The 26,169-nt window shown below is 43.4% G+C and overlaps 1 protein-coding gene across 4 annotated transcripts; it reads right to left on the bottom strand.

Annotated features, from left to right (window-relative positions):
* Window positions 1-949: 949 nt before the first annotated feature.
* On the bottom strand, window positions 950-25,543 carry LOC119140892 (disabled homolog 2-like). Of its 4 annotated transcripts, none has more exons than XM_037372555.1 (13): window positions 25,383-25,543; window positions 14,714-14,839; window positions 13,396-13,535; window positions 12,559-12,657; window positions 10,901-11,032; window positions 8,676-8,759; window positions 7,870-7,932; window positions 6,098-6,748; window positions 5,107-5,260; window positions 4,000-4,527; window positions 3,387-3,478; window positions 2,654-2,721; window positions 950-1,962 (listed from the first exon to the last, which is right to left on the bottom strand). In XM_037372555.1, exons 1-12 carry the CDS (start codon window positions 25,393-25,395, stop codon window positions 2,659-2,661), a joined length of 2,145 nt encoding a protein of 714 aa, XP_037228452.1. In that variant the 5' UTR covers window positions 25,396-25,543; the 3' UTR covers window positions 950-1,962; window positions 2,654-2,658. The 4 variants fall into 4 exon arrangements, with proteins under 4 accessions (XP_037228452.1, XP_037228455.1, XP_037228453.1 ...); XM_037372558.1 differs by having other exon boundaries at window positions 6,449-6,748; XM_037372556.1 differs by having other exon boundaries at window positions 14,714-14,833.
* Between the last annotated feature and the right edge of the window lie 626 nt (window positions 25,544-26,169).

Raw genomic sequence — 26,169 nt, 5'->3', positions numbered from 1 at the left:
TCTAATGCAGTTAACACAAGAAAGCACAATTTTCATGACAGAGTCCAGCTTCAGTGATTTACAACACAGGGCTTGTTGGTGGATGATGCGGTGTATGGCTATTGGATGTGAATGGCTGCGTTTGTCCATCTCTTTGTTAATGTGTGCAACCACTCCTTTCATGGACCCCACCACGCTAGGAGCACCACCAGGTGTCACACTGAATAGTTTACCCCAGTCCAGCTCCAAATCGTTCATAGTTTGGCAAACTTTCTCATGGATATCCTCTCCTGTAGTTGTTCCTTTGGTGCTTTTCAGTGCAGCAAGCTCCTCTGTGACTTTGAAACGATCATTTGTCCCACGAATGAAAATTAGAAGTTGTGCAGAATCACGAACATCATTGCTTTTGGCGAGTGCCAATGAGAAACAGCAAAGTTTTTTTGAGGAGTTTTGCAACTGCAGATTCAAATTTTCCCCCATTTCTTCAGTCCTTCGTGTAATTGCAGGTCCTGAAAGCCTCACTGTACTAAATAAATCCGCCTTCTCTGGACACATCTCTTTGGCCACAGAAAGAAGGCATTCTTTAACAAATTCTCCCTCTGTGAATGCTCTGCCAGTGCGCGCTACGAGCTTGGCAACTTGATAGCTTGCTCGAAGTGATGACATATTGAGCTGCTTTTGCTTCACAAACGTATTTTGCTGAGTTGTCAATCCATGTTTCAGTCTTAATATTTTATCTTTTCTCACTTGTCCGACCAAAGAATCATATTTACCTTTATGTTGAGTTTCGTAGTGTCGACGCAAATTGTATTCCTTTGACACAGACACTGAATTCTGGCATATCAGACAAACAGCTCGCTCTTTGTACTCCGTGACAAAATAATCAGAAGTCCACTTTCTTGGAACACCCCGCACTCGGAGTCAATTGTTCTTTTTTTTGACACGATGGTGCGCGCGCTTCCTACTGGTGCTGGCTTGCTTGTCCTGCCTGGGAGCTGGAGGGAGGGAGGGAGAGACGGGGGAGCCGCCCCCCTCGCTGATGCCGCCGCCCCCCTCCTCAGCCCGGCCGCGCAGTCCGGACAGGGTGGCCAGAAGGGACTGAAGGGACTTTGCCGCGCCGGGGCTCTGGCGATTCGCCCGAGTTGGCTGGACCTCGCAGTGCAGAGGCTGCCGACTGAGCTTGCCCGGCAGAGGAGATGGGGGTGTGTGTGTGTCTGTAAATACCAGGGGCCGGATTGAGGACCCTGGGGGGCCGTATCCGGCTCGCGGGCCGTAGTTTGGGGACCCCTGGTGTAGGCCTCTAGTACTCAGGACCCCAGCAGTTCTGTTATAGACCCCACAGTTAGTCCCTGTATTATGTGTTTATGGCAGATTGCTACTTTTACCATCAGTTGAATGGACAAGTATTGGATTTTTCCCTTCCTACCTTACAGTTTACATCTTTGTGGATCAGAGACCAAGTCATATGTCCAGTCACCAAACAGAAGTAGTGTCCACTTAACTTTACAAATGGCTGCTGTTGTGATAACATGCAACTGACCTAGTTGTTTAAAGCATGCAGTTTTAGCTACTAATTCAGTTCCCTTACATGAAGGCAACATTTCTTCCCCAGGTACATTCAGTTTCTATATTTTAAAGACAGTAAGTGCCACAGAGGCATTGTGGTGACCGTATTTACAAGATGCAAAACTTAATGTTTTTAAGCTCTTCTGTGGAAGATTGCAAAGAAATAAAGTAAAATGAACATCCACCAATTTGAATTTGGGTCTTCAGCATGAGTCAAACTTTCCATTTGCTTTGCCCTGAATTATCATCTTCACAGCATATTCTTTGAGGGTTCATGTTTCAATCCACCTGGACATGTTTTAGATTACAGACATCATGGAACAGCAGCAAGAGTGGCAGACAGCAAAATGAAACAAGTAAAAGAGTCATGTTGAGAAGAGGTCCAGTTATATTCCATTTGTACTTTTCTGGTTATGCCTAGCATGATGAAAAAGACTTAAGGTTAGGATGGCTATAAGTTATAGTTCTATTGCTTAAACTAACTTAGAGCCACTAAGAGAACAAAAACTAAAGCAATAAACAGCAACACTTGTCTTCTGTTAGAAGCTAAACAGTATTTCAGAGGAAGACTTAGAGGTGTGGCAGAAGAATAGATTTGCCAGTCTGATAGTTCATGTTATCTAGTCAATGATAAGAAGTTTGAGTTACGTTAGTTTCTGGTGACAAGAGCTCTAATAACCCTTATCCTGTTTTTACTCTGGAAGGGGTTAAACTTCAAAAAGCTGTATAGGACACTGTGTGCTAACAGGTTCCTAAAGAGATATCCAAAAGATTTTAGTCAGCCCCTCTGAGTTTTTCCAGCACATTTGTTCATTAACTTTCCTCAAGGAAGGGAAATCTAGATCTATTGTGACCTTGAGATTTAAGCCAGTGGAAGAATAAAATCTTTATTTCTAATAAAGCAAAGCCAGCTAAGGCTTAGCCAGAATGCAGCCATATACAAGTGTGAATAGAGGTACTCTAGCAGAAATGTTCTTTTAGGGACTGTTTGACATACTTCAGAGAAGCATTAAAGTTAAGCCAGTGTAGTTTAAGACAGCTCTTTGACAAAGATTTTCCAAATCAATTTTGGAGAATGAAGTAGGTTGTCTTATTAGTGAAGACTTACCCAATCTATGCAAATGGGTTGCCAAAAGAATCACCAAGAGGACCAGAAGGTGGTTTCTGAGACTCCTTCTAAGAAAGGGAGATCATAGGTTGTTAGTGGATTTACAGGTTTCATCAGATTTATTCTGCAAGTTTGTATAGTTACTGTTCCAAACACCTTCTGGAAAAAGAATACTGCAGAGTGCTTGCTAAATACATATTAACTGTACTGCTTTAATAGGAGAAAAGAGCTCTAAATTCATGTTAGCAGTTATCCTAGTCTGAGGCAAGGTATCTGTCAGAAAAGTCATGTGTGCTTAATGAACACTCATTTGGAGCTGAGCCAGTATAGTCATTAGGTCTGTTTTAGCCAAATGCTAGATGTCTCAAGTCAGTATTCCAGGATTGATCCAGAGTTTCCACCAAGGGCTTCAAGTGCTGTATCCCAAACAGCGGTTAAGCCACTTCCTCCCCCAGGGGGTACTGAACATGGGGGCCTCACATTTGTTCAGCTAGAGCTGCACAATCCATACTCAGTCTTTCTGCAGAGAGGTAAGCATAACCAAATTGGAAGACTTCTGCAGCTACATTATTTTACAGTCTTTTGTAAAAGCTCCCAATACAGGGCTGAAGAACTTCCTGGTAGGACTTGCAGCTTGGGGTACTAATCATAGACTCCTGGGGGAGGTGTTGTGGCTTTGGTGTTTTGGGGGGTTTTTTGGTTGGTTTTTTTTTGGTTTTGTTTTATTACTTACAGATGAGGCACTGAAAAGGTCTGGTTTAGCTTGACTTTCAAACAGGCCATCAGCTGGCAGCACAGTTTGTTGGGAAATAGGCTTTGGTGGTTCTAGGGAAGAGACAAACATACTGCTATATCACTAAACAGCTTAACAAGCACTCAGCTATGTCTGTATAGCAACCAAAGCTCATCTAATTAGGTGTGCAAAAACCCACACAGAAGTTGCTTTGAGCAACCTCACAATTTTATCTCCTGCTTGTCCCTCAATACACTTAAGCTAGATGGGACTTCTAACACTACAGACCTAATTTACTTCAGTCTAGCACAGTAGTTTAAGACACTAGGTGTCAGTGTTTGGCCACTGACATTGGTCAATTCTTTAAAATTCTTTAACATTATTAGAGGATAGTCCTTCAATCCTGTCTCAGTAACCATTAAATCAAAACTTTAGTTCTATCAGAAAAGAATAGTGATCAGCCATCCCTCTGCCTGAGCAGCTATCCAAGCAGAAAGAGATTTTTCAGTCATTTTGGCAGACAGCTTGTTAGCTTCCATGTTATCATGACCTGTACTATTTTGAGAAATGCCTACTTTACTACTAAAATAATTGCTGAAAGATCCAGAAGCACCTGAAAGGCTTTGCTGCTCTCCTCTCCTTGCTGGTACTGCAGGTGGCTTTGTCAGCTGGAAGTTTTTAAACATTTCCTTGACATCCTTCATCTCTCTATCACCAAGTGGATCCAGAGCAATAAAAACATCACACTCTCTCTTGGATAGCTCCTTCTGAGGTGTAGTTGTAGGTTGTGGCTGAGGTGGGCTAGTTGTCGACATGGAGGGTAGTACAGATGAGGTCTGAGTGGGTAGTGTTGAAGATGGGAACACACTACTCTGGAAAGGATTTACAGCAATGGATGGCTGTGTCCATGAAGTAGGTGGAACTTGTGCTGGCTGTGCCCAGAGCCCAGAGGTCTGAGAGGTTACTGGAACAAAAGATGCAGGCTGGCTCCAGCTTGGCACTGCTTGAGTACCAAAGGCAAGTGGTTGAGTAAATCCTGTAGGCCAAGCAGGCATCATAGACACAGGAAAGACTGATGCAGCCTGAGTGAAGGCAGATGTCTGTGCATGCCCTGGTGATGAAGAAGTTGCTGGCAAGCCACCTGGGGGGAAGATTGTTGTTACACAGCACTTCAGTGATCTGAAGACCTCTAGTAGGAGTGTATCAATTCCACCAAGGGTACTGGCAAAACATTTTTCATGTGCTGTTTTCAAAAGACTGTTGATTTACACTTTAAGTCATTGGAGGGGGAGAAGGGGGTTAACATTTTTTTACTTGGCTCCATTTTGGTCCTGGAAAAACAGAATTGAGCTTGATAGAAGTAGGAACACACATCTATTACTTCTGTGCTGGGACTAAGTATTTACCATTTCATTACTTCTGTGTAAATGATTACTAAAGACTGCAGCAGTGCTACCCTGTCCTCCTAAGTTGTGCTTGGCAAACTTGAACCTTGTCTACCTGAAGCAGCAAGCTGCTGTCAAAGTTTAAGCAAAACACCCTGTTCTGGTTAAGGATGTAAAGTTTAGGGGTCTATTTACAGAATTTAATAGTTTAGAGCAGACAGCACATGAGTTAAAGGGTGAGGTACTGCACATGAAGTAAAGGACAAGTAGAACCTCTCTGTTGGGTATTAACAAATATCTTAAACTGGAGCAAGAGCTTCACTTTGTGAACTAACCTAGACCAGCCAATGGAGGTGCTGTGGTAGGACTTGTTTTGAAGAGGTCCAATGGATTAGTTGGCATAGGTCCTGTCTGTGCCACCGAGGTCAAGCTGAGGCTCTCTGTAGTTGGCGCAAACAAGTCTGAGCTAAATATGTCATTTGATGCAGTCTAGAAAGAAAAAAAGTTGTTGTGAGATGCATGGCAGAACACATGCTAGCTTGATCAAGACCCACCAGTTCAGAGCTACAAGCTTTTATTTCAGCTACAGCAGAGCAGGGGACTTTGACACATCCTTTAGAGACCAAGTATAAGAGTTTCAAACCTCACCATTTTGTTCACACCTACTGAGATGCATGGCATTAAGTAGGTATAATATACAGTAGTTACAAGTTTGCAAGTCAACAGCAGAAGAATGAGACTTAAAGTGACCAAATTATTTACTAGCATAATGAGCTTCATACCACCCCCCCACCCCACCCCCCCTTATTCCTGCTCAGTCTGCACTGACCCCTGCAGTTGCGGCAAGGTCAGCAACTGAATCTTGCATCATTTCAGTGCAAGACAAATGCAGCTGACTCAGAGCCACCCTGTGTCTGAGGCAAGTGATTGAGATTGCTCTCAATAGGCAGGTACTGCAAAACTATATAGGTTTCTGTAAGCTAGTACTAGTTCATTGTTATGAAACCACAGGCTGATGGGCATATAACTATCATAACAGGTTCTGATATCATATCAAGTGACAATATACATAGCAGTATACTTACTAGACCTTTACAGAAGTATGGCAGCATTAAGGAAGAAAATATATAATTTAGTGATCATAGTTACTATGAAGCATTCATGAATGTTAGAATGTACCATGACTGCAGAGAGGTTAGAAAAAATGGTAGGTAAAAAGAGTAGGTGTGCTGTGAAGCTGTTTAGATAGTTACATAATATGAAGAAAGAAAAGCTTCCTTCACCCAGCTTCTTTAAGTAACAGCATGCATATCACCATTAATTCACCTTGTTCACCTTGACAGACCTCCTTCCTCTTCCTGGCTTAGTACTTTGTGGTGGTGGACTAATTGTTATAGACTCATGTGACATGAGCTGGATACTGCTTTCAGAATCCAGCTTTACTCCATTCTGCAGAGATACTCCTCTGGAAGGACCTTCCACAAACAGGTTTGACAAGGCATTAAGAAAGCCATTCTGTTCTTTCTCTGGTACCCCATTTGGCATTCTTGCTGCAGGCAACTTGCTTGCAAGTGGCCACTGGTTTGTTAGTGCTTCTTGTTTGCCAGTTCTATTAGAAATCTGGTCAAACTGTTTACCGATGTAGTCAATATCACTATTTGAAGCACCATTACTCACTGGTGTCAAGGTACTCAGACTTCCCTTCTTCTGATCAGCAGACTTTAGAGAATTAAATAAAGGCAGTGCAGGTTGGTCTTGGTCTGGCTGTGCAAAAGGATCATCACTGAAAGGGTCTTGATTAGGTGCGGGAAAGAAGCTGAGATTGGTAGAGAAAGAACTCTCAGGCAAGAAGGGTAGCTGTGACTTTGGTGGTAGAAGAGAGGTTGTGATGCCATTCAAGAAGAGATCCTCTTTTGCAAAAATCTGTTTGGTCTCAATTTCAGAGTTTAGATCCACTAACAGAATCTCTTTAGTTTCCTATTTGTTCAGAAAGAAAAAAAAAATGTTGGCTTTACGTATTACTTGCTGCATAATACACAAGCTCAAGGAAAATAGCTGAAACAGGAGAGATCCTGGTATCCGGAACATCATACTAATAAGTATTCAATGTCACAGTGAAGTTACACTAAAGCTTCATCTTATAAGCCATTAGGGCAAGCACCACAAACTGGTCATCACAGCTATTTAGTGTCAGAAGCTCAATGTTAAAAGCACCTGTTTTAAGATCCATTAGTTAAATATCAGATGCTTGTTCTACAGCCAAATATCAGATGCTTGTTCTACAGCCTAGAGACTGTAGAGTCATTAAGCACTAATTGTATCTAAACTTTCACTTGAGTCAAGAAGCCCTTGTCAAAGGACTAGAAATCAACAAGTTGAAGTTGCATTGCTTTAGCATGACTTCAAGTTGCTGTCTCAGCTTCAGAGTAAGATTAGAGAGCTATTTGCAGGTGGAAGAGGTGAACATGCCATCTTTCCACCAAGCTGGCAGTAGAAGGGTAAGACTTGGTCATTAGCTGGACTGTCACCTATTGCAGCGCCAATTGGATCACAGCTGATGGTGGCTTATAGTCCTAGGATAAGCCAGTAGGATTTGGGGGGGTCACACTGAGCTATGACAAGCTAAATGCATACTTTTGTGGAGTTAGGCCACATCTTGAGCTAGGGCCACCCATCTAGAATGGCCTGGAGTCTACTCTGAGGGACTTATTTAAATATTTGCTTGTCCATAAAATGAGCTTTAGCTTTAAGGGTCTTTAGTTGAGTTTCTGTAATAGCTCTCATAACACCAGAGGCATATACTGCTAGTATATATTTCTAAAGGCATCTGACTAACAATACAGAATTATCTCTGTCATGCAGTCTCAAGTGAACTCTGCTGGATAAGAATGACATTAGCTATTCTAGTTAGTAAGTAGATACTATTATAGCCCTAAGACACTTGTACACTGATGATAGCTAAACAGATGTCTCAGTGAAACCAGGACTAACAAAGTAAAAAAAAACCAAAAACAAACCACAAACAACACAGATCTATTACTAGGACAAAGTTTGCTCTCAAAGCAAGAGCCAAGACAGCTAAGATAGATTCTACTTACTGTGGGACTGCTCACATCAGGAGGTGTTGACATATCCCCGAACAAGTCCATCTGGTCAATTCCCTTGAAGCCAGAAATAGAAGAACCAGTATCTGTTACAGTTCTTACAAGAGCAAGAATCAAGCATTATGCAGATCTATTGCAAACACATCTATAAATACCACATTTCCCACACTGTAGACAGTCAGTTATTACCTCCTTAATAGCATCAGCATAAAACTCTAAAATGCAGACTACTGGTTTGTTTGCCAGCTTGATCAGCAGGTAGTACTTCACTACCATTCTGTAATAGCTAGACAATAGCGTCAATAACTGGAATATCGAAACTTGCCTTAAGCAAACAACTTGCAGGCTTGAAAAAGCAAGTAATGGAAAGAGGAAGCATGAGGAAGATCACTACATAATATTAATTGTGGAGAGTCCTTTTACTCCCATTTCCAATGCAACTGGGCATCTGATGTTGCCTCCATAATGCTAGCAGAAAGTTAAAGGTAGTTGTATCGCAGCAGCATACCAAATCAAGTGAAGCTGAGTTAGACTGACTTACCTCAGTCTTATTGCTTCTTCATTCTAAAGAGAAGGCTTTTAGTACCTAGATATCCCATAGAATATCCAAAGCCTCTTGCTTTGGAGAGCTTACCAGATCTAGGAGGTAATCAAACTGCTGGTACCAACCAATAGCCTCAAAGGATCTTGGCTCCAGACAGACCTCAGTGTAAAGTCTCACAAGAGCCCAAAAACCAAGCCAGAGCTGAAACAAGCTTTATTTCTATGCAGACTAATGCAGTTTCTACAATTTTACTTGCCTTTTTCTTGTCTTCCTCTTCCTTCTTCTTCATATTATATATTAGCTGGAAAAGGTCCTTAAGATCAACAACTAGAGGCTCAGCCTGAAAAAGAATATAGATTTTAGGCCATATACTATTTCACAGCTTGCTTCAGTAGAAGTCCTTATTAAACATGACTGGACTGATAGTGGTAAATTGGACACCACTCAGAATTTAAACCTAGCTGCACCTAACCTCCCACCTCGGTGAGGAGAGTTAGAAGGCAAGGGGGTTTATTTTCTGCCAAATTACTCCATCCCCTTTAACGCAACAGAACAGCAAGCCAAACTTTCCTAAATGGTGCAACACTAAGGTTGAGATAACGGGAAAAGCAAGAGTTTAAATGACTGTTGAGTCTCTGCATAAAAGAGCTTATGCAGAATCCAAGGGTAATGGGGCACAACCAGCTTAGAACTGTTGTTAACTCCCCAGGGAAAGTAACTGTACTTGTGCCAAGCCTGCCATTTTTAATTTTTTTTCTTCTAAAAGCATGTAGTGCAACCCTTTAAGTACATAGCAAGTCCTAATCACATTTCCTCAAAAGTGCAAAGGGTATCCAAACCCTCTGGTAGCCTGATGAGAAGAAAAACAATTTGCATCACTGTTTTCTGCCAACTCTAACACTGAACCTGGAAAAAGCTCCTATAGCTAGTACTACATTTACTTTAAACACTATGCAAATGGTAAATCAATGATGCAAGCATAAGGCAAGATTATAATCACCTCAAATTTGTGGAGCAGACACCAGTTTTAAGTGATACCTGTATCAGGATAGAAGTTTAGTGAGAATTAGAAAGGCACTGCATTCCCTGCACGTGCATTAACAAGAATGTTTTGAGTAGTTGCTGACATAGTGGCAGGTTCAGCTACACTGATTTGGACCTTTTGCTTGAGGCACATAGCAGCTGTGTCAGTATCTAAGAGCAGGACAAGTCCTCCTGTTCAGGCACTACCTTCTGCTCAAGCAGAGAATGTATTGAACAGATCTCACTGTTTACATGTGAGCATCATCCTCTCCTGATCAAGGGTTTTAAACATGCAACTGCAGGAAGAGCCATTTCAAGAGTTATCACCTTTGACAAACAGTACAGCTGCAGCAGTCTTGAGCTGCAGAAGTGCTTACTCATCAGCTAGACAAGTTTGTGTTAAAAACAACTAGCAGCAAGTCAAGAGCTTTCTACAGTTTGGCTATACTTATAGGCTGGCAAGCAGCACCCCATGGTGAAAAGCTCAGAGAACAGACTCCATTCCAGAGCACATACAGAAGGCTTATGTACTTGATCTACAATTCCAGTGAAGCCAGTACAACACAGGACTCTATAAACTAATAAAACAGGCTTAAGAACGGGTGTTACAGCTATTACTGGAGTAACATACTCCAACAAGGAGCCCTTCAGTCTCACCTGTAGTGGATCTGAAGCTGCCAACAATTCTCCAGGAGCATGGGCAGGGATGTGTATAAGGAAATTACTAGCTTTGAAGCCTTGGCTCTTCAAGTCATTTTAATGACTATTATAATGACAAGCTAATAAGTGTCAAATATTCAACTTAAGTTCATGTCATTTACAAAGCTGCATAATACTCAGGAGTAATTCCAAGTACTTGTTTCCAGTACTGCTTATGCATAGCTTCTCTTCATAGAGACAAACCCTGCATATGGTTTTCATCCATGCAGAAGTCCTGTAACAAAGATCAGTATCCCTCCCAGAAGTAACTCTAGAACCAGACATGCCATTCATTGGACCCAGAAACTCTGTTGCACAAGACAAAGCATCATGAGAACTAACTAGACTAGTGCAGTTCTAACAACTTTCCTGCTAATTCTGAGTGAAGCTCTGGATATCTAACTCAAGAATTAGCGTTCTCACTCACAGCAACAGGCCACTGTACAGGAAAGCCCATGATAATGGCTCCATTCATCTCACTAATGACTTCCATGGCACATGGACGTGTTAAGCAAGATCATAGTAAGCAAGGCTACTAGAGTGCTTTTATTCTGGACTACAGAGGAGGTGAACAAAATAAAAAGCCACTTGTGATGCAGTCAGTTCCTACTGCCCTTCTAGAAAAAGGCCAATCCATCTGTGCTGATGTTCTCCTACACCTCATAGGGCTACTAGCAAAACACTACACCCTTATCAGATAGCAATACTATTGTGTAAACACTTACTCATAGCAAGTGAAAAAGGGCCTCTGATCCATACCTGTTGTGCTGTTTTTATTGCAAAAAATTGGTGCTGGCCTTCTCCTCCACAAATATAGCCAAAGGCACGATTGTCTGTTACATCCCGAGCAATGAAGGAGACTTTGTTTACAGGATGCTCATGCTCTATGATCTAGAAGGGGTGGGTGTGTAAATATTAGTTTAAATTGAAGGAGACATAATAGTTGCTCTTCTCTATAGTTAGAATTAACATTTTTAGGAGGCTCCAGTTCAAGACTCAGATTCACCAGGCTTTGACTAACCACAATAGGATGTAGCTTTACAACCCATTCCACAAGCCAATTCTTACATGCAGAAGAGGGGCATGATCATAGAATGGTTTGGGTTGGAAGGGACCTTAAAGATCATACAGTTCCAACCCCCCTGCCATGGACAGGGACACCTTCCACTAGACCAGGTTGCTCAAAGCCCCATCCAACCTGGCCTTGAACACTTCCAGGGATGGGGCATCCACAACTTCTCTGGGCAACCTGTTCCAGTGCATCACCACCCTCACAGTAAAGAATTTCTTCCTAATATCTAATCTAAGTCTACCCTCTTTCAGTTTAAAACCACTAACCCTCATCCTATCACTGCATGCCCTTGTAAGAAGTCCCTCTCCAGCTTTCTTGTAGGCCCCCTTTACATACTGGAAGGCTGCTATAAGGAGTCCCTGGAGCCTTCTCTTCTCCAGGCTGAACAACCCCAACTCTCTCAGCCTGTCTTCATAGGAGAGGAGCTCCAGCCCTCTGATCAGCTTCATGGCCCTCCTCTGGACTCGTTCCAACAGGTCCATGTTATTTTTATGTTGGGGGCCCCAGAGATGAATGCAGTACTCCAGGTGGAGTCTAACCAGAGTGAAGTAGGGAGGTGATTCTCAACCTCTTGATCTCCTGGCCATGCTTCTTTTGATGCAGCCCAGGATTTGGTTGGCTTTCTGGGTTGCAAGTACGCATTGCCAAGCCATGTTGAGCTTCTTGTCCACCAGCACCCCCAAGTCCTTCTCCTCAGGGCTGCTCTCAATCCATTCTCTGCCCAGCCTGTATTGATAATGGAGGTTATCCCAACCCAGGTGCAGGACCTTGCACTTAGCCCTGTTGAAGTTCATGAGGTTTACATGGGCTCACCTCTCTAGCATGTCAAGGTCCCTCTGAATGACATCCCTTCCATCCAGTGTCAACTGCACCACTCAGATTGGTGTCATTGGCAAACTTGCTGAGGGTGCACTCAGTTCCACTGTCCATATCACTGACAAAGGTGTCAAACAGCACTGGACCCAGTACAGACCCCTGAGGAACACTACTAGTCACCAGTCTCCACTTGGACATTGAGTGGTTGACCACAACTCTTTGAGTGTAACCATCCAGCCAATTCCTTATCCACTGAGTGGTCCACCTATCAAATCCATGTCTCTCCATTTTAGAGACAAGGATGTCATGCAGGACAGTGTCAAATGCTTTGCACAAGTCCAGGTAGATGACGTCAGTCACTCTTCCCTTATCCACCAATGCTGTAACCCTCTCATAGAAGGCCACCAAAAAAACAGGTTAGCTGTTCACCAATATGATGCAATTAATGAAACTATAGTTCAGATTGGCCTAACTTCCAATCACCTCACTTGCTTTAAGAATCACATTAAGCGAATGAGTCCTATCTTACCCCAGTTTTCTCATCTGTTATCTTGATACCAGAGAGGGAGATGTTCACCGAGATCTTCTGTTTGTGCTGACCTTGGGAGCGGGCTGCCACTGCCATGCCCTGAAGAGGATGAATATCAAAGTATTGATGAGACTTCTGTTAGACTGAGCTTTAACTTGTTTCCTTACATTTCTTATAAGCACATGACTGTGACTGTACTAGTGCTCACCTAGATATTCCTATGCAACTGTACAATTAGAGCAGCGTTCTTCTTGCAACATGTCTGACTAGGTTAGAAATGTTACCTCAGAACTAGATTGCATTTCCTCTGTAAATGTTTAAGAATGTTAAAGCCTCTTATCTTAGTTCACAAAACTGCTGCAGTAGCAGCATCCTTACCAGCTTTCATGGCCTGATTGAAGCTATGTGAGGGTTCTGCTCTCTAGAAGTAGTAATTTTTGTTGCTGCAGGGTCTCATTTATTCTTTGACTTATCTATATCTCTTGGTGTCACCATTGCCATAGGATGATAGCTTGTGCTTTGAGTTCTTATGTTAAATTGCACAAAGTTCCCCCCTTCCTCACCCAAACCTCAAGCTCATTATTTTTAATCAAGTTCATGCTATTAACATCCATACTGAGTGCTAACAAGAGACCCAAAGGAGTATTCCCAAGCCATTAAAGAAACACTGTCCTTCAAGTAAGGGGTTACAGCTTTAGAAGTAGTGTCCATCTAGGAGGGTGCTGTTATTACATGTTACCAATAAGCTGTATTTTAAATTATGCTAAAGTGACTATTAGATCAGCTTTCTGAAGGCTACCCGGAAGATGTTCCTTACATGCTAGCTCAAGCTTTTACCTTCAGCTTCATCATTGAATCTTGACTCATTTTGTCACCTCTTGCCTCTGGGACATCATCAATGCCAATGAGTTTAGCTTTGTATCTTACACCATCACCTTTGAACCTGGCCAAGAGAGATTCATTTGTCTTTTCTGGCCCTGGAGACAGAGAAAGGTTTGGGTTATTTTGGGGTGTTTTTTTGTTGTTGTTGTTGGGTTTTTTTGGTTTTTTTGGTTTTTTTTTAAAGAGAGAAACGTCTGTGCTGTAGCTTTGAGAGTTTTTTTTTATATATATAAAAATATGTCATATTAGTACATATTAAAACTATCCCTTGAGTATAACTGAATAATAACCTTAGTCCTTCCAGTAGTGCATGTACTGCGAGATAGTTACTCTTTTAAGGTTACAGTGTTCTTACAGAATCCGGCCTCAGTTTAGAGTGGAGCCCAATGCTTAATATTTGGGGACTTCAAGAACAGTTGTTTGCCATATATAAGGCTAAAATATTTATAGGCAACAGCCAAGTAGATATAAGTGCTAAGCAACAACACCAAGCAAAGAGGTACTTCCCATGGCCATACAGGATGTTCAATAAGCCTTTCAGATGTTAGCCTCTAGCTCTGGCACAGTCAGAACTCTTCTTGGCATGCAAGAATCATCTAGTCCCTGTGCTAGAACTTTCTATCAGTACTGTCATTTCTACAAGTCCTGGTACCCCCATCCCTGTAATCACTTGATATTTTAGCTATATTTGCTATTTCCACTCTTCCCACTTCTCAGAACTGTTTTGTTTTCTTCTCTGCATGCTCAACATACTCAGTGTGTGCATCTAGGTATGTACCTCTGAGGTTTTTACATTTACATGACCTAATCTATAAAAAAAAAAATCAATTATCTTATCTACAATAATTCTTATGAAGTGAGTTTTCTGGCTTCTCTGGACTAGAATCTGTATCCATGTCCAGCATGTCACTCCCTCTCTAGAGGGAGGGGAGAAAGCAAGTTCTTGTTCAGACTGACAGCTACCAGGATGTTCCTGAGTCTGGTCACTTCCTCAATAGGCTTTTAGTGACTTGTCAGGCTCAGCAAATGAGTCATTTAACAAGTGGAACTGAGAGCTTCAGATCTTAAAGCTAGAAAAAAAACCACCACACCCTTTCAAGCTAAAAGCCTGCTTTCTGGTTAGATTTATTTTACTAGCTTATTTATTCACTCTTCTAGTCAGCTTGAAACCTCAGAATTATTTCAGCTATGGTGTGAGAATGATCTTAGTTTTAGGCAAGTGCAAAAGATTGAGGAGACTGACTAGAGGAGGTGTTCAAGAAGTATTCCTTACCTTTCTTTTTTTCCTTCTTTGAAGGTTGTGCTTTCAGTGGAGCCTGTTGCTCAGGTTGGCTGTTGATAGTAGTAGTTTCAGCTTCAGTAGACATGATGAGATGGTGGTCAGCTATGTTTGCTGTAGCTTTTAAAAAACAAAATAACAGTCAGTAAGCAGACATAATAATTCACTTTGAAGAATAAATATTCTCATTAGACCTGTTAGTCCAGGGGTTGTTTTCTGCTGAATATTGAAGCCCACTAATGCCTGAAGACATGCTCTCTAGGAGCTGAGCTTTAGGACATTCTGTTCAGCTCCATGCTGAAAAGAAGAAACAGCAACCTCAAGGCACTAAGTCCTGCCTGTCAGTGATTCTGTTTCCCCAGTTTAGTTGGCAGAGCTATACCCAGCTCTGGTGTTATACAGCCACAGTATCTGACTCTGAAGTTAAGGGGCAATAACAAACAACCTAGGAAGGAGCAAATATACACAAGCAAGACCTCACTTTGGCAACTGTAAAGTGGTAGAACTCCAGATGGAAAGCTGTCATCTTTATACTCTAGTCATCCCTCCATTATTGCCATCTGCCTTCATCCCATGGAGGTCAGACCACTTATTTGCATAGAGCCAGACAGTCACAAAACCCCAAGGCAAGTACTTCCATTAGTTTGTCTCCTCTATGAAAATAATAAAATTAGTCTGTTAATAACTAGCATAGTCAGTGACTAATACACATGAAAGACATTAGCCTTACCTACAGGTAGGGCTATACCTGATATATATTGTTCACACTAATACATAACAAGTACCTGCTTAAAGACAAGTGGTGGAAGAGTTCATAGACAGCTTGGGAACTCTTCCCCTTCAGTTTATGCCATGTCTGGAATGCAAGAACAGCATCACTTGCCAGAAAGCTGACTAAATACAGGCTCTTATTCTGCCAAGTCTAACCCAAGCCCCTGTGCTTAGCCTTGTAAGAGAGACAACTGAAAAGGATGTTGACCTACATTACCTGACAAATGAGGCTATCATTCCCTCAACCAGTAAGGTCTAGATTAACGATGCCCCCGCCACTCAGTTTCTCCAGTGATTCCTTGACAGCAGGGAAACCAAGATCAGTGGTTTTAACCCAAGTTAAAAAACCTATTCAGCTGTCCTGTTTAGGCCATAGGAAGTTAGAAATGCAATTTGTGGTTAAGAGATCATTTGCTTGGTATCATGGCCTTGGTTAAGCCAGACACTTAGCCTGTTGGCCAGAGTATTTCCAGAGTAACAGGATTTTACTTTAGGGAGCTGCCTCTACTTCTTTCATGCAAGTTTTTTCAAGTCCCATTTGATGTCCTCTCACCTAGGAGACTATGGATCAATACTTTGCAGAGGTGTTAAGGCAGCCTTATGCCAAGGGCTTCCTCTGCCAGCAGGAATACCCTTTTGGAATATGCTACAGCTGTACTTACATATCTGAGATTAGGGCACATGTTCCAGCTGTCTTGATCATATACAGCCAGTAATGAGAAACAGGGAAGGGTGACGTTCATCTACTTAGCAGGATAGAAGTGTGGTAATAGACACCTCAGGGAATACCTCCTCCATGCTGCTCCCTTCCCCCCAGTACCTACTGTGAAGTATATAGAGATTTTATTACTCTAATTAGTCATGTCAGCTACAGTTGTTGGCATGTACCACAGGATCATGCCTGTGAACCACTACCCAGACATCTTACCATTTCAGCCTATTTGCCAACTGCTATTTTATTAATTGAACAGAACAGCATTCTCAGTCTCCTCTGAGCTGTTTGGTTTTTAGTTTAACTTTGTGTTCTTGCTAAGTTCCCAAAAGTGCTTTCCACACACTTGAATTACAGTCAAGTGAACATCACTAAGTTAACAGCTGGAACTGAACAGATTGCTCAGTTCAGGTGGTGCAATTGGACCAGTACTTTTCTACCATTGTACTATGTTTTTGAGCACATCGTTACTGATTAGATGATTAGTTACTTCTCAACCCAGCTACCACAGTAGCTCTTTTTTGAAATTTACACACACACACTTGTCATGGGAATCAATATAGCTGTTGCAGGACAATTAGAACAGAGGTCTTGGGAGAAGTCATGACTGGTTTAAACAAGCTGGTATGATATAAATAACTTGCTATGATATAAGCTAGCAACTATTACCCTCTGCTTACTTTTAAGGAAGAAAGTGAAATGCTCTTCATGTGCTATTGCTATCTGGTTCCCTGAAAACTTCATCTCAAGTTGAAGGGAACTAGCACTGTCACAGTCCATTTGATAGACAAGCTATTCTTCAACCAGGCACTTCATTGTTCAAAGGTAGTGTCCAGACAGACTAGCTAGTCTATCTCAACTTATGAGTTGTTCCAGGAATAATGCAGCATCTTGCAACAAGTCTTGGTCTTTCCAACCTCTGTGTTCAGCATTTAGGATACCAACCTATTAGTTAATTTCTCAGATTAAGAAACCCATTCAGTCTTAGTATCAGCAATACCAGCATCTTAACTCCAGACTGTTCTTTTACAAAGAGATTGATACTCTAGTACATTCTTCCTTGTTAGAGAGCTATTCAGTTGATAACACAGGTTTATGCTTAGATTATATAGTTAGATTATCCACTAGAAGTTTCTTCATATCAGCCTTCCAGAAAGACAGCATACTTTGCAACTTGCTAAGGGGCCACACCTCTATACCACTAACTCCAGACTCCAGTGCTGAAGCCCTATAAGCCAGTGGCTCCCAAGCCAGAGTTCAGTTGTCTGTTGTAGCTATTGCTCAGGAAAGTATTCACCTGCCTGCTCACAGGATGAGGAATCTCAGGCCATGTGCCTGCAGTGCCTACCACTCCGTCTTCTGTCAATACTACTTGTTGAGACTGGATATACCAAGCAACTGGGAAGCAAAGCAGTTGTTAATCAAGGTAGCTAGTGTTTACTCAGATGCAAACCAGAGTTTGAACTAGACAACAGCTCAAACACTTCACTTCCAACTGTATACCTAACACCCTACTGCCTAGAAGGATTATTTCTGATCTTCTTACTAGTTAGTACAGCAAAGGACTCTTGCCAATAGTCATGCTTTTCACCACCCCACCCCCCCTTCCTCAGAGCAGGAACTTGACACATATTGAAGCTGTTATCATAGGTTATTTCAGCTGCATGCTGTTAACTGCCCAGTGCTGGCAGAGTTATCCCTCTTTGCAGTTTGGGTGTATGCAAGCTGTACTGAGAGATTGCATATGTTCTGCATAGCCTATACTGAATTGTGTTCTCTACCTGTTCACAAATGTATCTGCATGATAAACAGGTTTTTGCTGTATTATTCTTTGAGTTTACCCAACTTAAAACCATGTAGTCATTACCACAGTGTCAAGGTACTGCAGTTTGCTTATCCAGAAAGTGCTTACCCAGCCTGATGATACCATGAGCAATCAGAAACCTATGCTTAAACATTTGTTTCAGCACAATTTGAAGAACCCTCTACCTAGCCCCCAGCTACTTGCTGGACTCTGGTTATATAAGTGTCCTAGTTTCAGCTGGGATGGTGTTAATTATTTTCTTAGGAGCTAGTACAGTGCTGTGTTTTGGCTTTGATATGAGACTTTTCAGTTCCTCAGGCCTTGTTATCAAAAAGGCTGGAGGGGCACAAGGAATTGGGAGGGGACACAGCCAGGACAGCTGACCTGAACTAGCCAAAGAGGTATTCCATACCATGGGATGTCATGCCTGGTATATGCCTGGGGGGTTGGCCAGGGCGGGCAGATCATTGCTCGGGGACTGGCTGGGCATTAGTCGGCCGGTGGTGAGCAGTTATATTGTGCACCATGTGTTTCTTTCTTCCTTTCCTTCTAGATGTTATTCATTTCCTCCCCCTTTTCATTATAACTGTTATTGTAATAATTTTTCTTTCATTTTTATTCTATTTCAACTATTAAATTGTTCTTATCTCAACCCTTGAGTTTTACATTCCTTTCCAACTCTCCTCCCCATCCCTCTGGGTGAGGGGGGAGTGAGCGAGTGGCTGCATGGTACCCGGTGTTAAACCACAACAATAAGCTCTCATACCAGTCACTGGTCACAAGAGTCACTCCTTAGTGTCTCTTAATAGATGCACGTTACCACAGAATGGTCAGGGTCAGAAGGGCCCTCTGGAGATCATCTAATCCAACCCCCTGCTAAAGCAGGTTCACCTAGAGCAGGTTGCACAGAATCACATCCCAGGTGGATTTTGAATATCTCCTGAGAAGGAGACTCCACAACCTCTCTGGGCAGCCTGTTCCAATGCTCTGTCACCCTCAAAGTAAAGACTGTTTTCCTCATGTTCAGGTGGAACTTCCTGTGTTGCAGTTTGTGCCCATTGCCCCTTGTCCTGTCACTTGGGCACCACTGAAAAGAGCCTGGCCCCAGCCTCCTGACACTCGTCCTCAAGGTATTTCTATGCAGGAGCGGTCTGCAAACTAGGACCATGCATGGCAATCAGTTAGCTGAGGGGAATTTGCTCGAGCTTGTCTAGACAACAATTAACATGATGAGGCATGTTTGCAGAGCACAGGGGAGTGGGAGACGGATGGCGCCATCCTTGGCGCCAAGGAAAGGTAACACCTTGCGGTTAATTGATGGCAGTTAACCACCAATCAATCGGGGATTGCCTAGTATGCAATGCTTAGCTTCAAGAACCAATCTGTTTAAAATGCGCAGCTTCTGAAAGTGTATAAAAACTCGTGCTTCTGTACAATAAATTGACATTTGCTTGCATCAAGCTGCGTCCCGTCTCTTCATTCGCCGCATTTCTAGGTATTGATAAGATCATCTCTTCCCCAGGCTAAACAGGCCCAGCTCTCTCAGCCTTTCCTCATAAGGGAGATGCTCCAGTCCCCTCATCATCTTTGTAGCCCTCAGCTGGACCCTCCCCAGTAGTTCCCTGTCTCTCTTGAACTGGGGAGCCCAGAACTGGACACAGATGTACTCCAGATGCGGCCTCACCAGGGCAGAGTAGAGGGGGAGCATAACCTCCCTCAACCTGCTGGCCACACTGCTCCTAATGCACCCCAGGATCCCATCGGCCTTCTTGGCCACAAGGGCACACTGCTGGCCCATGGGCAACTTGCTGTCCACCAGGACTCCCAGGTTCTTCTCTGCAGAGCTGCCTTCCAGCAGGTCAGCCCCAGCCTGTACTGGTGCATGGGGTTATTCCTCCCCAGGTGCAGGACCCTACACTTGCCTTTGTTGAACTTCATTCGGTTCCTCTCTGCCCAACTCTCTAGCCTGTCCAGGTCTTGCTGAATGGCAGCGCAGCCACTCTGCCCAGGTTTGTATCATCAGTGAACTTGCTGAGGGCACACTGTCCCTTCATCCAGGTCACTGGTGAATAAGTTGACCAGGACTGGACCCAGTACTGACCCCTGGGGAACACCGCTAGCTACAGGCCTCCAGCTAGACTGTGCTGCTGTTCACAACCCTCTGAGCTCTGCTATTCAGCCAGTTATGCAGTTATGTTCCTGATGTATTATTAGAAGGCTGATTAACTTGTTTGCACCTTATGGAGACAGGTTTTTCTACAGCAGTTTCAACCCTCAGTTAGGTAGTATCAAGCATACTGCTTAAGACAAGGGTTACTCTTGCCTTCAAGATTAGTCGTTACCAAGGGCCCCAGCTCTCCCTTGTATATGCAGTAAAAAAGGCAACAAATAAGACGAATCTAAAAAGAAGGTACAGAAATATCTGTACCAGAGGTAAAAAAAAAAAAAAAAGTAAATCTAACCATGGTTTTCAGAGCTCCACTGCAGCTTCTTCAGTAGTTGTCCCTACTGAACAGCTAGTCAAGTTTCCCTATAGGTAGTTGTAGTTACACGTTTGTGATGTACATTAGAGGAAGTTTACATTATTGCTCCTAAATCCAGACTCTGAAGTAATCCTGACCAGGCTCCCTCTAACTTTCCATCTCTGATGGCCTTGATATCAGATTATATGGATATCCCCATCCATCAGACATATGCAAGGGCAAGTGTCAGCCTTCCATCCTGCTCTAGAGTTTACCTTCCATCACCAGGCTAGCAGCTGTTTGCAGCTACAACTACTATTCAAGCTACTAGAAAACTACTTCTTACTCAGTGACCCATGTGCCCTCCTTTAAAGCAGAAATAACCCTGTTTTGAGGGAGAACAGAAGATAATCTGTAAGGTAGAAATGCAGGTTGCAATACCAACACTACATCCTTAGTGTTCCCAACTTGTCCTGTCCCTTCCTAGGAAGGGAGTCTCATCCCTAAGTGTTTTAGCCATAGGGCAGGTGTATTAGAGCTCTCATAGGAGGAGACTTGCAGTTATGTGACACATCAGCATTAAGAGTTCAGTATACTTTGTTAGAGGAGCCAGTTCCTAGCTGACATTGTTATGAAGCCTCCTGAAAGCCAAGGTAAAGGTCTATTATCCTGGGTTTGACCTACTTGTTCTCTTCAAGAGATAATCCTTATGAAACATTTCACTTACTGCTTCATCATACAACATGAACTGACAGGGCAGCAGGAAATTCAGCTCCAAATCCAATAGTCTGTCCTTAACTAGCCCTGTAATGTCTGAGCTTTGAGCTTTAAGGTGACATGCACCAGCTATGAAGCTTTTAAGAAAACCCACGTAGTTGGGAGTAAAGGTCTGCAGGGCATTTCAGCTGAGACACTTCATCCTCAAACATTTCATAACATTTTCAAGGCATATCCTTTCAACAGAGGGGAAACTGGAATAGTCTATGTCCCCATCAACCAGAGCTGACATGAGTTAGATGAAAGAAGATGCTTTGTTCACTCAGCTGCCCAGCTTATGTAAACAAGATAATCCTGTTGAAACTGGTACCTCTTGTTTATTGACTAGGCCTGCCACTATGCTTCATCCAGCTTATTTATAATGCTGAGACCCTTGAACCCAGATACAGCCTCAAAACCAGGTTCCTAAAGTCAGTTTGTTTTGTGAGCTATGGTATTTAGACACCTTATTCTATTTGAGCCTTCTAACATAACTCCAAGTTGTATTTCTGTGGAGTCCATGCTGAGGCAAGGGAGTAGTAGACCTCTTTTTGCCACCCTTTGCATCTATCATAGTCACCTGTTTAGAGTGCTTCTTTCTATATCAGCTCATGAAGTAAAGGCCTTAAGCAAGAAGTATATCCATAGCTGCTACTAGTCTGTAGTGTCCAATAATAAAATTATGCAGGCACTTTGACAAGCAATACTCTTCCCAATGAAAAAAAGTGGGTTGGATACTGCAGATATATATAGATACTTAGAAACACAGCAGAAGGCACACATCAGAATGGATAATCACCTCTACCTTTAGAAGAGGAAGCTGATGCCAGATTTTTGGCATTTGGCCCATCCTTCCAACTAATAGTGCTGAGCACAGCTGCTGGTGCTCAGCCAATACCTTTACTTGAAGTAAAAGCACAATAGTTGAGAATCATCGTAAGTCACAGGACTATCAGAGTAAGGTTCATCATTCTCCCAGTCTCCTGTCTGCAGTAACAAGCACAAAAGACCTTGTTAGATTCCCTCCCAGCAGAATGATCTCTATTTAAGACTTAGAGCAACAGACATTCACTACACTTTACCCCGAACGTTCCTAAACTAGCAAACTTCGTGACCTAAAGTTTTGATGGTTTGCCTGACAGTCATTTAGCACTCACATACTCCTTACTATCAGGCTTGGGGAAGAGTGGCTGGAAAGCTGCCTGACAGAAAAGGACCTGGAGGTGCTGGTTGACAGCCGGCTGAACATGAGCCAGCAGTGTGCCCAGGTGGCCAAGAAGGCAAATAGCATCCTGGTTTATATCCAAAACTGTACCCAGCAGGACTAGGAAAGTGATTGTCTCCCTATACTTGGCACTGGGGAGGCCGCACCTCGAATACTGTGTTCAGTTTTGGGCCCCTGTCCTGGTTTCAGCTGGGATAGAGTTAATTTTCTTCTTAGTAGCTGGTGCAGTGCTGTGTTTTGGATTTGGTGTGAGAACAATGTTGATAGCACACAGATGGTTTTTGTTGTTGCTGGGTAACGTTTATACTAAACGAAGGACTTTTCAGTTCCTTGGGCCCTGCCAGCCAGAGGGCTGGAGGGGCACAGAAAACTGGGAGGGGGCACAGCCAGGACAGGTGACCCAAACTAGCCAAAGAGGTATTCCATACCATGGGATGTCATGCTGAGTATATAAACTGGGGGAAGAAGGAGGAAGGTGGGAACATCTGGCATTATGGCATTTGTCTTCCCGAGTAACTGTTACATGTGATGGAGCCCTGCTTTCCTGAGGATGGCCGAACACCCGCCTGCCCATGGGAAGTGCTGAATCAATTCCTTGCTTTTCTTGCATGCGCAGCTTTTCCTTTACCTATTAAACTGTTCTTATCTCAACCCTTGAGTTTTACATTCCTTTTCAATTCTCCTCCCCATCCCTCTGGGTGAGGGGGAGTGAGTAAGCAGCTGCATGGTACTTAGTTGCCAGCTGGGGTTAAACCACGACAGCCCCTCACTTCAAGAGGGATGTAGAGGTGCTGGAGTGTATCCAAAGAAGGGCAACAAAGGTGGTGAAGGGTCTAGAGAACAAGTCCTATGAGGAGCAGCTGAGGAAACAGGGGTTGTTTAGTCTGGAGAAAAGGAGACTCAGGGGATCTCATTGCTTTCTACAGCTACCTGAAAGGAGGCTGTAGGCAGGTGGGGGTCAGTCTCTTCTCCCAGGCAACAAGCAACAGGACAAGAGGAAACAGCTTTGAGTTGTGCCAGGAGAGGTTTAGGTTTGATGTTAGGAAAAATTTCTTCACTGAAAGGGTTGTCAAGCATTGGAACAGTCTGCCCAGGGAGGTGGTGGAATCACTATTCCTGGAGGTATTTAAAAACTGCATAGATATGGTGCTTAGGGTCATGGTTTAGTGGTGTACTTGGCAGTCCTGGGTTAACAATTGGACTTGATGATCTCAAAGGTCTTTTCCAACCTAAATTATTTATTTCTACCACTTGGTTCTCCTCCTGTAAATGCAGACTCTAGTGAGTTACTATTAATAGCATTTTCTGCTTTAGAGTTGACCATGCCCTTGGACCATTCAGGGAATTTTGGAAGCCCAGTTATGCCTCAAGAGCAGTTCTGTTGGATGTGACTGCAGTGATTCTTTAAACATACATAGATGATTACTCCCTCAGACAATCCCCTTCTCACCTGAAAAGGCTTGTTTTGGTATCTGATTTGCTCCTCTGATTAGCCACCTACTGCCTCACCCACCTCCTCGAAGGTCCTATAATCACTTAATGGAAACTTATCTGAAGACCTACTAGCATAGTGACTTATTGGCAGTTATCAGACATCAGGACATGTTTTCAATTTACCAGTGCCTGATAAGTCTTCACAGCCAGCTAGAATACATAGCTTCATAATTGCTTTTCTCTAATTGAATCTGCATCTCTATTTTACTTATCTACATAAGAGTTCCCATCCCTAAGCATACCTATGCCCATTCCTTAACATACAATGGGCAAAGCTAAGCCTACATGCTCTCAGATTTGGTCCATTTTGGACAGTTTTGCTTATATAAGTGACAAAAGACATCGAGTCAAAAATATAACCTTTTAAAGGCAAACTAGCTTCATTAAGAGAAAATGGAAACAATTCCTTCCCAAGTTAATCCTACCTTACTAGTGGATTTGCATGCTTCCCTAGTAAGTGCTCAAATAACCAGCCTCAGCTTATCCAAGGGGTAGAAGCTCTGCTACTGATAAATCTAGCTTTATTAGCAACACCTGCATTTATTTTACTGCTCAGAGCACAGGTACTACCCCAACATAAGTGTTATCATAGGATGACCGTTAGACTTGAAGTCTCACCAAGTGAGACTTTAGTTTTTCTGACAAGAGAAAAGATTCATTTCTGTTAATCCTGGACATCTTTAACTATACTTATTTACTACAGACACAAATAGCATCCTGAGATTCACCAGCAGATAGACGGGTGCCCAGCAAGGATACTCTATCCAAAACAAAAACCCACCCCTGCTTCACAGCATCCTAACCCTTTCCTCCTCTCTGCTACTAGATTCTTTCATCTCAGTTAATTATGTGAAATTTTGTGCTTATATACATACTTTGGCATTTCTTAATCACCTCCTCTTCACGCACACAGAAGTGAAAACGCATATTTAATTTGTTTTGCGATCAAGCTTCCCCAGGGCGCCGGCCCTGCCAGAGCAGGATGCAGGCGGCTTCCACCCCGTCTCAGCCGGGACACACTCCCCCACAGCTCAGTTCGGGTAGCACGAGCTCCCCACACACACTGCGGCGCGGCCGAGCCCAACCGCTCCCGGCACCCTCCCCCACCCTTCCGCGCTGACACCGCCGCAATCTCGCCGGCTTTCAGTGGAAAAACTTAGCCCCACCGGCACCTTTTGCCCGGGGCTGCAGTAAAATGCGAGTAGATGGGAAAGGCCAAGCCCCGCCCCGGCCGCGGTTAGAGCCTCCCCTGGCGCCCCCTTTTTGATAGCGCCCACCACCCGCAGCCCGGCCAATCCAGAGAGCCAGTGGCTCGGGCAGCCCCACCACAAACATCTACTGTCACTTCCTTGGTGGAAAAAAAGCTCTCCCTTTCCCCTCGGGGACGACAGCCCCCGCATGCTTTGCGGGAGCCCAGCCACGCTGGCACAGCTACTTACAGGTTAAATTCATACGTCTCTGCACATGATCCAACTACAACCGGTAGCCTGGCTAGAACCGGGGACCCGGTTAAATATTCGGTTGTACTCTCGCCTTCAGATTAGTTAGCCACTCACAGCGAGAGATATGGTTTTAATCAGATGCTGGCAGCTGAGATCTACCCAGGAATGTGCTATGATGTTTTTGCTGCTTGGCCTTGGCTACTCCCCCCTCAACGCGTCGGTGCTCACAAGCTTAACCCCTTGCGAGCCGCCGCTTGGGCCCCTGCTGCGGGCGGCAGGGAGCTGGGGCCCGGAATAGCCCCCTCCCAGTGATATAAGAATTATTTACTTTAAAAAGAAAAAGAGAGTAAAAAAAGTAAATATAGTGAAAAACAAGAAAGAATTTGAAAAACAGAGGCTGTTAGTTAAATCCTTACAAACAGTTAACAACACATGGCCTTGGGAGAAGGAACAGACACCATAAATACATCAAGCTGAGGCACCACAAGATAAGCTCTAGGCCAGGGGTCCTCAAACTTTTTAACCAGGGGGCCAGCGCGGATGAAGTGGCAGGCAGTCATCTGCGGCTGCTTGGTTCCCCCCCCAACCCCCGGCGGGGGGGTTCTGTAAATACCGGGGGCCGGATTGAGGACCCTGGGAGGCTGTATCCGGCCCGCGGGCCGTAGTTTGAGGACCCCTGGCTAGGAGAACCAAATAGTTAATGAAACTAAACAGAAAATTACTGGAAATATGGGTGAACTATCCTAATTAGCATACTAAAAGATCCACCCTCGAGCAAAGAGAG

The sequence above is a fragment of the Falco rusticolus genome, chromosome W, assembly GCF_015220075.1.
Source record: "Falco rusticolus isolate bFalRus1 chromosome W, bFalRus1.pri, whole genome shotgun sequence".
NCBI classification, from domain to species: domain Eukaryota; kingdom Metazoa; phylum Chordata; class Aves; order Falconiformes; family Falconidae; genus Falco; species Falco rusticolus.
Note: the sequence above shows the minus strand (reverse complement) of the source record. Positions and strands in the feature narration are given on the sequence as shown.

Coding starts and splice junctions, on each gene's coding strand:
- LOC119140892 (XM_037372555.1), bottom strand. Junction 12,658..13,395: donor ATTCAATGATGAAGCTGAAG/GTAAAAGCTTGA, acceptor CATCCTCTTCAG/GGCATGGCAGTGGCAGCCCG. Junction 2,722..3,386: donor ACCTTTTCAGTGCCTCATCT/GTAAGTAATAAA, acceptor TCCCTTTCTTAG/AAGGAGTCTCAGAAACCACC.